Here is a 12,165-nt window from a genome sequence, read left to right as displayed (position 1 = left end):
CCCAGCAGAAAACAGCATTGCAGCCAAATCCAGTACAATTGAAGTGAATGGTGACCAGTTTTAAAATGTAAAAATGTAAAAAACACAAAAAAAAAACACAGAATGTCTCCATACTGCTCATGTGGTGTAATCCAAGTGTCCATAAACTGTGACATAAAAATTTGACCTCAGCACAGGGGTGAGTAGATATTGAGAGAGTTTTCATTTTTGGGTGAACTATCACTTTGAACGAAGTCGAAAAAAAGAAAAGAAATATGTCTGTTTGTGTCTTATTAATTATCAGTGATTAATCGATTATTAGCATTTTAGGATAAGGAAAATGTACAAAATTTGCAACTGTGATCCAGACTCATTGAGCCTTGCGCTTTTGATTTTTTTCTCACTGCACTGTGTATGCAGTCAGTCATAGTTCTTAGAAAGAAATTAAATTGTAATTGGCCAAAATCAGATCCAGCAGGTTGTAAAGGGCCAAAAAAATCTCTAACCATTTTGATAGATTTCCTAACATTGGTTTACAAAGACAATCCAGCTCTGTGGGTCTGACTACAAGTGCCTTTCACCACGTGTCATTTGTCTGTCAGAAAGTATAGCTTCCAGCTGAAACTGAAAAGCATTTATAAGAAAGAACAAACCATAAATAGTGCAGCAAGACCTAAAATACTCTCCTCTTAGGGCCAAGCATGAATAGACTCAGTCTTCACCGTGGCCTCCAGGCTTCCCAAAAGTATACGTGTGTGTGTGTGTGTGTGTGTGTGTGTGTGTGTGTGTGTGTGTGTGTGTGTGTGTGTGTGTGTGTGTGTGTGTGTGTGACAGGCAGGCAGAGGCCTTGGAGTGTACCCACCACAAGCCTGGCACAGTGTGAGCCGGGAGGAAGAAGGAGGCAGAGAGAACAAACAGCGAGGCTGCTTTTGTTCTGTCTGCAGGAGGCTGATGGAGAAGCAGCAGCGCACAGACACACATCCCCTGTGCAGATGGACAAGACTGTCATGTTCACAAAAAGACAGGAGCTGTAAAAATCAAAGCTTATTGATTGCAGACACTTTACAAATTGTTCTAAATATCAAATCAAGTAAGCAATGTTGAAATTGTGAAGGCTGTGAAAAAAAAAAAAGACGTTCAACAGACACATCCATGCTAATTTATTCCTTTTGTCTTTGCCGCTTTTGTTCCTTCAGAACACCAAGAGACACGAAAATGAAATCAAAATTGGGGCGAGATGTGAGCTCAAAGCTGACAGGGTTGTTTTGTCTTTGCTTATCGCAACCATTCTCCCAGAGCCTCTGCAGGGAACGGTCGGTGGCGAGAGCCTCCTCTCAGCTCCACTCACTAAGCGGAATGACACTCAACAGCAGGCCTCCACGGGTCAAGGAGCAAACACCTTCCCTTGTCAGCCAGCTCTCTGACTGACACACAATACCTGTGGGTGGCCCCCGATATAGCTGAAATCCCTGACTGCCGTCACAAGATCGACCCTGTTTGCTCTTCACAGACTTGGGCAATCACACAGAATGAAATCAAAGGTGCAGAAAAGTCTCACCGCGACATATGAGCCCTGCCGCAGAGGCTTTGTTAATCAACTCTGGAGCCTTCGTATGTGTCTTTGTCATGGAACAAGCTTGGCTGGGCCAGTGTCACAGATGGCTACATTTACTAAAATACATTTTAGCATTAGTATTCACGAGCAGCTCAGCACCAAGCCATGAGATTAGTAATTAATGTATGTGAATCAAAAAGCATCTGCTACATCATTTATCTGTTTTAAATGTTGAACAGTGCAGAGTATTTGCCATGAAATATAAAGGCAACACTTGTTGTTTTTGCTCCCATTTTTCATAAGTTAAAGTAAAGACTTTCTATGCACACAACAGGTATTTATTCTCACAAATTTCATTCACAAATTTTCAGGGAAATATCTGTAGCACATTTATTGTAATAAATAATAAAATTACCAGAATCCCTGTTTTCATTTGCCTGTTTCACATTAATTAGAGTTCATATTCATGTAGAACATTTACCATATGATTGTCTGTTTATGATCCTTTAGAAGTTATTGATAATGTTTTAGAAGGAGTAGATGTTTATGATGGTTAAATTGAGCAATATGTTAATGGAATCTGGCAGGCAGTAAGACAAGCAGTGTTTGTAGGACAACAGGCTTAATTTTACATTGACAGACAACTGACATAAAACAGCTGATCCACTTACAGTTTAACACTTTTCATCGGTGGTCAGTTTACAATGTCTTGTGTTCATGCAGTGTTTCTGCAGCCTGCCTAAACTTCCATGAGTCTGGGAAGGAGGGGGTGTGGAGAAACAACTTGCTTGATCGCAGACTGTATACTGAACATTTCAACCTATTTAATACATACATGTTAAGTTTTAAAGCACTTATCCAAAGATAATCCATTCACCTCAACCAAGTGTGGCAAGTGTGGAAAAAAATAAATTATTAGACACTTAGCTATGGCTATTTCACATATGCAGATGATTATTTTTTCCAGGAGGGTGAAGAACTATTGTAGGGTGAGAAGGGTAAGCCAAAGAGCGACAGAGTAGGGCAGGTCATGGCTTTGCCCTCCTGAGGGAAAAAATGGAATCTGTAGCCCTATGTGAAAGAGCCATAGTTTGCTGCCCAATAAATGTGTTTTTTTTTTCAGACAAAACTGTAAATGTTAGAGTTGCCATTTATTGTGACCAGTCCACAAAACAGCTTTGTCATAATCTGCTGTCTAATAAGCATCTGTATGTCTCACCTGTCAGATGGATGAGGAAGCGCTCACTCACATGGATTTTAATTGGTGAAGAAAACCTGAGAGAAATTTACCTTTTGTGTGCAGAAGAAGAAGTCATAGATCTTTTACTTCAGCTCATGCAAAATGGGATGAGTGCGTATTCAGTTACCCGTTTCTCTGGTATTTTGTAACACTCTGCGGAGATCCACCTCGTTAATAACCAAGCCCTCTGAAATGATAATAAATTCACAGGTTCAGGATTTCTTTAAGAGTGTCTTAGCTGGCGGAGCAGGCAGAGCAAATCCTTGAAGCCTGGGTATTTTCTGGCCATTGTTTTCCTGGGGTGTAAAGTCAATCGCATTTAATCCTTCACTAGTGCACAAGAGATCCCCTCAATCAAATCCAGATACTCACTGTGCTCCCGCAAGTGCTTCGCAGCAGCAAATTCTCTCTGGCTCAATAGGAGCGGGTGGGCGTCAGTCAACCAGAGAGGCAGATAAATGTGTTTTTCCTTTACATATTTGAAGCTTTAGCCTCGCAGTGAAAGCACAGTTAAGGCAGTTGTTTGCTACTTTCTTGCAAATGCAATCACTTTTACTGGTTGGCAATAATGGAGGAGGACAACGAATCAGACGGGAGTGGTCTGGATGATGAGGGCTATAGATGGCTTGGTCAGTCCTTTATGTGCAGCAGGATGCGGCTGCCAGGTTGGTTGCAGTTAATGTTTTTTGATTTAATCCAGAGCTCTCTGCCTGCCCATGCACTGCTATGGTAATATACCCAGAGGGCTCCTCCTGTAGTAAGTGGAACAGGAGCCTCCCTGGATTTATTGCAAGGAATATATTCCTCTCTCTCCCATAGGATTAATCTCTCTAGTTCATGAACCAGAGAGAAAGACAATAACAAAGACTGGATCTGTCACTTGTTTCAAAGCTTATAGCGCATCTTCTCACTGCTTTGGATTGTTTTACTTGCACGTGCAGTGCTATATTCAACTGGCTTGTGCTTTTCAGTTGAGCTTTTATGACAGTCAGCATCCATGTCTTTTCTCATTAGGGAAAAACTGTGTGTAGCTCAAATGCAGCTGTTTGGTTCTCAGCGGTATGCTCTCCTGCACCCCCCACACATCTTTTTTAGAGGCACTAAACAGATGGTTGTGGTCAGTGCTGCTGCTGCCGCTACATGACTGTTGAAACCCCGTTGAGTGCGGCACACTTTCTAGAACTTTAATTGTTGCTTAAAATACTTGCAGCACTCAAAACTTTGGAGCAAGCACATATTTTTTGCACATGGGAGAAGTTAGCCTTCTTTTTGCCAGTAAGGGCTAACACGTGGTTAACGGTCAATTTTAACCCAAATCATGGTATTTTCCTAAAGCTAACCAAGTAATTTTGCTGCATAAACCTAACCTAACAGCAAAAGAAAACAAAATAACAATCTGAAAAACTGATGATAATAAGTCAGTTTGCCAAAGAACCCCCTCTGGCAAACAGCTGTCTGGGCTTTCTTACAGAATGCTTTGTGACAACAAGATTTCTGCCAGAAAGGGCTTTCTCGCAGAAACTTCTTCCATGTGCATATTCTTCGTAGCTGCATAGATAGTCTTAAAGTTTACTCTTTTCCTCATATTATAGATGCATAAGTAAAAATGAGAAAATAACTCAAATATTGCAACTTTTCAGACTATGAAAGTAGGGTTTGTAGAGGCCAAGTAGGTAAGGGGCAAAAAGCTAAAGAGAGGAAGTGCAGCATCTGGACAGGAACTCTGACATCGAGGGAGGGTGTGGTGGCTGACCTCTGATCCTAAAGGGAGGGTAGAGGTCAAAAACAGAAGATAGACTGCAGCTGTGTTGCAACATGCAACCCTGCCGTCATGCCATTCACTGTAATTTGCCTAGACAGACGCGTGTCCCCACCCACTTTACCAAACATGCCTTAACAGGAGCTGACAGAGAGAATGAAAAGTGGGAAGGATAGAAGGAAACAAGGAAGGAAGGGTGGTTGGAAGGAAGAAAGAAGTGAAAGGAGACAGCAGGGGGAAGGTCAACAATCTCCACACACAAGGCCTCATTCTTGGGAACAACCAGGGAGTTTCAATCCACCGCAGCAGTTTATTGAAGGCAGCATGCCTCCAATTAAAGGGCTCTTCCCACAAGATTTAAACACCAACCCAACAGTAATACCCTCCCTCTCTCATTTAACCCCCTCTGGAAGCCTCTCTGTGCTTCTTTCACCCTCTTCTTGAGCGGTTTGTTCTTCTGCAGGGGAGGTAGGACCTAATCACGCCAGGATCTCGTAATACCAAGTCTTTTAACTGCTAGATCAAAGAGTGTGAGTTTGCCTAATGCGGGATTATGCTGAGATACGGGACCTGGCAGCCTCACCTCACTCTGCGCCTCCCCTTCTACCACCACCTCCACCACAGGCGGGTAGCTCCATTAGGCTCAACGCATTGCTCATTTTTCCGCAAGAGCTCCCTTGGGCTAAGAGGCAATTATGCAGTAGTGTGGCATAATATTTCATTCTGTTCACATTGCATTACTCTATGGTGGTGCTGGCCACTAACAGCTTCATGTGGCCCAGGAGGAAGGGTGCAGGCTGCTAACAACTTCATATGAGTAGAGGGAGATTGGAGAGGGGGAGGAGGAGGTGGAGGGAAAGGGAGAAGAGGAGAGTTCTCAAGGGCATGATGCTTCATTAGGAGTCAGGTCTGTTTCACCTTAGAATAAAAAAAAAGAATACATGGGTCTGCATGCATTTTAGTTTAGGTTAGGTGATGTTAAGCAGATTTAACAGCGTGAATGTGAAAACAAAAACATGAATATATAGTCTGGATGCATGATTCTGGACCTTGCATGCAACCTTTATATGGAGAAAGTCATATTCAGGCAACACTTTTTTGTTTTTTTTTAACAACTGTGGTGTTTTACAATATTTTTCTCAAAAATGTGATTTTCACAGCCTCCTTGAAATGTGAAATGAGATAATCTCATGCAGCAGCCATGTATCCTTCAAGGTACTGTCTATGATCATGATTTTATATATACTGTATATATACAGTTGAAAGTATGGACTTTAAAACTCCCAACTACAGACACACCGGGGATCTGGAAATGTTTCCAGGAAATATTTACTGGTGCATGTACTGACGAGAAATACCATAGTTCAAATCATGTGGGTCCCTTTCTGCAAAGTGTGAAGATTGCAAAACCTAGAATGCCCTCATTTCTTTTCGCCCTGGCTCTAGGATTGATAAAATCCCCACCACATTGAGGGGCTGGTCGCTTTTTGCTCCACCAGCTTCTTTTCTGACACTGCAAGTCCTCTCTCTAGTGAATGTTTGGATGATTGACACATGCTGCAAAATACCTGCTTTTGAGAGGTTGTACTTCAAGCTGTCGAGTAGAATTTCTATACTATAGAGGAAATCTCCTACCACCATCTGACGTTGTAAAGTTGTGTGAAAAGTGTCTCCATCTTGAGGAATTTGACATTGATTCTGATGCTTTGAGTTCAAGCTCTTGTACAAACCTGGCACCACCTCTTGGTTGCACTTCTCCAGCAGTCCTGGACCTTGTTTGCAGCTAATCTTGGAATACCACTGGACCAATCAGCCTGCATCTGCAATCACTGGGCAGTACTAGATCATATGTAAAAGAGCTGCATTTGTAAATGTACATTTCTGGCACACAGGTGATAAGGTATTGTTAAATGTATGCAGCTTGACAGGTGTATAGTATGTTCTGTGCAAAATGCTGAATTGGATTAGTCTGTGCTTACATCATTTTTTTCCTAACATTTACGTATTATGTTTGGTTGTAATGAATAGTTAGAATACTGTTATGGATTACTGAAGTACTTCCCACATATTGTTTGGATGAAAAATAATTTATCGGAAGAAATTGTAAATGTGCATTCACCTGCTATTGATTTGAAAAAGACAGTAATTGTTGAGTACAGTTTTCCTAGTTTTTTAAAATGTAGAGGCAACAAGGTGAGAAAGTAAATTGGTGCTTTCTCTTCTCCTGTGTTCTGACAGATCAGGCATGTGCAGCCTGGGGCAAGGCTGCTCAGAACTGTTGTGTGATTTTGCAGCACTCGGGGAGGTTACACTGTGTGCTGCTGCAGGTGCTCAGCTTATTCTCCCCCTCATTTCAGCTCCCCTCTTTTCTCCTTCCCATTTCTGTCATCAGTTCAGCAACAACTGTCAACATCATTCCCAACATGTAAAGAGGCCCCTATACCACTCACACATCCTATCAACATGCAGAATTTGTCCTCCTGACTATCACTGGTGGGGGATTTACACTTGATATGAAATGAGGGTGATAGAGTGCCCAGCATACATTTATGTTGCTGAGAGTGCTGTGGATACAATGTCTGTAGCATTTGTATCCATCTTATGTCATCCTCAAGTCTGGCAATGCCTTGCTGTCTGTTGTTAGTATGCCTACAGGATACATTTAGGTCAGTGGTTCTCTGCCATTTCAAGTCGCAGCCCCACCACCTGAGACTACTCAAGGATTACTGTGCAACAAATGGAAGCTACAAGACTCACTCAGCAAATCCATTGCTGACAAATAAATGAGTAAAATCTATTCTAAATCAATAATATCACTAGTACAGGTGATGTGATGTAAAAATAATTCTAAAATTCTAAAATACAGCCCTTATTTCCCATCATGTGTGCTGGACTGAGGAGTTTAAGACTGCAATTTTACCAGATGTAAATGTTACTTTGTGTTTTTTTGTCTGTTTCGAACATGGTGGTTTATGATAGTAATTATCATCTTTATACCGGCTTGTATTTTTAACCAATAGTGAGGTTACATTTCTTGTGGCTAGCTGTATTTTGCATATTTTTAAGTGCTTGAGTGCTCGTCTTTTACATTGAATGTCTTTAAGGGGCTGACATTGCTGAGAGCTGGCTTTCAATCTGTGCTGCTTGCCACAATTTATTATCCATTTTTTGACCCCTGGAAATTATCTTGTGACCCCCTTAGGGGTCCCATCCCACAGGTGGAGCACTGTTTTCTGTTTTTTTCACTGTCACATTCACGTTTTCGTTCAGGCAGCACAACACTGTTTTTTCAACCTTGTTGCTCCTTTTTCCCATATCGCCCATTTATTCTACCGTGCCTAGAAATTGTTCATTACCAGCCATAAAAACTGACAGGGTTGCTTGGCTTACAGCTACTTTCTCAATGTAAGAAATAAATTCAACTCTTTAGCCTGATAGGCAGTGTCATTAGTGCCCTTTAACCTGCAAAAGGATGTCATTGGCTGTGATTTCAGACATATAATAACAAGGATGCAAGCAGGTGAAACTGTGAATATGAGGCTGTTTTGTCTCTCAATCAATCCAGTTAAAATATCACCACAAATTCACCTTATGCTATACAAGAAATGTGCATGTCAGGCTTTACAAAATTTGTTGCTTTAAGTGCATCTACAGTCATAAATCCTCATTTCTCATATGCCGGTGGTGTTCTACCCCCCTGAGCTGTTTTCATCTATAAAGTTTTATTTCAGAAACCTAGCATTAACGACCAGTCTTTCTCCCCGTTTGTAGAAATACGATCTGGTGGACGAGGACCTAAGGAGGGATCGGTGAGGCAGCTGCCCCTGTACGACACACCATACGAGCCAGCCGAGAACGGCGGAGACTCAGACCCTGAGCGCATGCGCTGCCCCAGAGAAAGCCGGCTGCCCCAGGATGACGAGCGACCCCCTGAGGAATATGACCAGCCCTGGGAGTGGAAGAAAGAGAGGATTTCCAAAGCCTTTGCAGGTACAACAGCCAGCGCACAGAGACATTGACTGAACTTTATTATGCCTTCAACATAATATATGACACAGGGAGAGGTAGCTAAAACAAATCAGTAACATACTGCACAGAGTAAAAGGGCCTTTATAGAAAAATTACACAATCTCCTTGCTTTGCTCTTTCTTGCAGAATGATTTGTTCTTGCGACAAATATAAAACATGCTTTCTTCGTCCTAATGCAAGTTCAATGCTATTTTAAATTCTCTGCTCAAACTCTCAAGTTTTGAAATGAACTAAACAAAGTTTTGCTGACATTTAACCTTTTGTTGAGATAATTACTTTTCTTCTTTAGATAAACTTGAATCTTTGAGTTTTAGGAAATCCCAAAGAATTGTATTTCAGAATCGCTCACAATGAGTTATGAACCTGATTGCAACTGATAATTTAAAATTTTTAACCATTGTTCACATTCACTTCAACAAGTTTTCTCAACAATATTGTAAGTACCATTTTGGAGAGTTCTAAAACTTAAAGACTCAAGTTTATCTAAAGAAGAAAAGTAGAGTATCTCAACAAAACATTATTCGTTGGTACAACTTTTGTTGGTAAGTTTGCATTTTCTCAACTTTTTCATTTTTACAGTGTAGTATCAAAAGCTCACACACTGAATCTGACCATGTCAGCTAATCCAGTTCAGGCATGACTGCATTTCTGTAAGGACTGCCTTATTTAAATTCCAAGCTTTTAACACAGTAAGCTCTGAAGCTGTTTCTTTTCTCCTTAACTAACTCAGGTGTCTGTTTTGTCAAGCTCTTACGAAGTAGATTTTGTCTTCTGCCAGGTTTTGCTGCTGCTGCTGCTTTAAACTCTGTTAACACTTCTTTTTTCTTCCTCTGTTAAAACACCCGCTAAGTTCACTTGCAGGTGTCCAGTCTGCTGTTTGCTGTTTTGATCCAACTACTGCCTGTTTAAACTCAGATGATACCTATGCTGCTCAGCGAGGGGTGTGGGTGGGGAGGCATGATTGGTTGCGCAGGTGCATGTAGGTGTAGGTAGTCACTGTTGTTTGAGAGCTTCAGCAGGGCTAACACAGCCATAACATCAAACAGGGCTGTTCCTGGAAAGAATACGGCTTTGGAATATAAAGACGTGCAACCCAAATCTGAAAAAAACAAAACAAAAAAAACAATGCCAAGCCTTTAAACTGATATGAGAAAAGAAAATCAGCAACCCATGACTATTTTTCATCGCCCCTCTTCTCTTTATATTTTTTCTTTTTCATCCTTGAACAGCTCTGCTTTGTTATGACTGCATTAGCTACGAGGGCTCTCTAAGTGACACTGGATCAGGTCCCCACGGAGGAAAGGACTGCACCTCTAAATCTCTCACAGGTACCATTGGAGACGGGGCTGGGGAGTTTTTTTTTCTTGTCTCTCTGTATCTTCATCTTAGACTTTGATGCCTGAACCTTTTTGGTCACACTGAATCTAGCAGCCGGGTATTTATTTCTTACTTTAATCCTCAGCACAGAGGTTAAAAATCTCATTAAAAATTGATGTTACCAGTGTGTTTTGCGAGTTATTAGTAGTTGTAAGAATTGTTTAACACTGCAAAAGTGAACATACGAGCCTTAATTTTCAAAATCAAATCTACTGGTATGTTGAAAAAATGTCACCCACTTAAAGTTATATGCAAATCACCTGGCTTTGAAAAGTTTCTGGACTCAAATGAAATTATTACGATGCCGCTAGTGTGATTGTCTAGTGCTTGAAGTGGACTAAAAGAGGGAAAGCAAGCGTAGAAATACTCTTCAAGTCCGCCTATCAGTGAACTCATGAATGTAACAAGTGCAGCAACACTTCTTGGTGTTCAGAAGACCTCTGAGGTTGCTGTGGAAAGAATAATTAACAGTGAAGTGGAAAAACTCTGAAATACTGTATATCCTTTAACAGAGATGTTCTGCACACAAACTGACTCATTGTTAAGTGATTTCTATTGCCTGGTGTACAACCTCACACTGTTTCCCCTCTGCTTAAAGCTACTACAAGGAAGTTTATATTATATTGATTTGATCTTGTTTGCCAGGTCGTATGGAGGCATCAATATTAAATTGAATCTCTTTCTTAACCTGTTAAAAACCAGGGAATACACAGAACTGTTTCATATGATTTTCGCTTATTTTACTACAAAACTATTGTGCTTGTACATCTTAAATCACGTTTAATATCTGAACTGTAAAAAGTTTTGTTGAGCCTTGTGTAGTTTATGACTTTGAAATTCTTGAGTGTGAATATGTATCTCACTTGATAACATCAGGATGAGTACATTATCAGTGAATGAGCCAGTCTTTTACAGATGAATGAAAAGAAGACATCACAAATACGCATGGCCCCAAGGTTCATTGTGCTATATAGTTGGGAAGATAATTTTTTTTTAAAGTTTTTTTCACAATTGGAAGAATAATTGAGTTTTATACAAATGTAAATATATTCTGACAGTGAAGATTCATGCGGAGCAAAATGAAAAAAGGACTTTTTCATTGCTATGATTTGATCATATTCTTTTTTAATACTTTTATTTTTATTTTCACATATTCCTCTATTGCCTTTATCTTTTGATTTCCCATCTGTTTGCTGTGGAAACACTGCATTGCATTTACATGCCATTTCAATAAAACAAAATTGATTAGAAATAGAGAGGGTGAGGAAAGATAATCCCTGATGCTGTTCTGCAGTTGATGGCTGTTAAAGATGGACTCAGATGGGATTTGGTTAGAGATCTGGATGCAGATTGCAAGATTTTGCACAGTAACAGGAAAGTATGCACAATTCACATACAGTTGTGATCAAAAGTGACAGTTGTCTCAGGGCAGTTTGGAGATTTCTTTCTAAAAATGTTCTTTGTCTGACATAATGATTGGGAAATGTATTTCTTTGTGACAAAAAACATAAGTTGTGTTTCTTTATCCATATTTGTGAGTATTCTCGAAATATGACAAAATTTGCTGGGTCAAAAGTATGTACAGCACAACTAGTATTTGGTTGTGTGGCCTTGTTCATCTCAACCAGCTGCTTTTGGCAGAATCCATGTCGTATCCACTCTTTTTGACAGAATGGAGTTCAACCAGTTTTGCAGATTTTCTTGCATGGACTCTTCTTTAAAAGGCAGTCCAAATATTTTCAGTAAGGTTGAGGTCAGTACTTTGGGCTGACCAGTCCAAAAGCTTAATGTTAGCTTTATTTAGTCATCCCCAAACTGCCCACTTTCATTTGCAGTGAACCCTATACTAGCTGTGCTATATGTATATTTTTGATCAATCAGGTGTTGTCATGTTTTCACTTACAAAAATGTATAAATATAATACAAATTATGGAAACCCTACATTTGCAAAACTCTTTGGAGATTTTATCAATTTTTTAAGCAGCTTCCATGTAGATGAAGTTTGCCTGTAGGTCTTATTGTAAGAAAGGCTTTCTGGCAGAAACCTGAAGTCAACATTGATTCATTATTCTGATCCAAACCAGGAGTTTTTCTTCAACCTAACCAAGTAGTAGTTATACAAAAAAGATTAAACTAATACGTCAACTAAGTCTAAAAATAAGAAGTCGGCATAGACTTTTGGTTTCATATGGGATGTGAACCACAATCTCCTGAATGAAAGTCCTG

At 40.2% G+C, this 12,165-nt stretch overlaps 1 protein-coding gene across 4 annotated transcripts in view; it reads left to right on the top strand.

The window, feature by feature from the left end:
• Positions 1–12,165, top strand: part of shf (Src homology 2 domain containing F) — a 136,441-nt gene that overhangs the window by 88,401 nt on the left and 35,875 nt on the right. For 2 of the 4 annotated variants that reach the window (XM_084720270.1, XM_084720287.1), the window contains exons 3-4: positions 8,305–8,523; positions 9,792–9,890. In XM_084720270.1, coding sequence (XP_084576396.1) covers positions 8,305–8,523; positions 9,792–9,890 — 318 coding nt within the window. The remainder of the gene's footprint in view (positions 1–8,304; positions 8,524–9,791; positions 9,891–12,165) is intronic. The other 2 variants (XM_084720278.1, XM_084720296.1) reach the window with 1 other exon arrangement.

The sequence above is a fragment of the Lutjanus erythropterus genome, chromosome 1, assembly GCF_056507025.1.
Source record: "Lutjanus erythropterus isolate fLutEry1 chromosome 1, fLutEry1.hap2, whole genome shotgun sequence".
In the NCBI taxonomy this organism is placed as follows: Eukaryota; Metazoa; Chordata; class Actinopteri; order Lutjaniformes; family Lutjanidae; genus Lutjanus; species Lutjanus erythropterus.
Note: the sequence above shows the minus strand (reverse complement) of the source record. Positions and strands in the feature narration are given on the sequence as shown.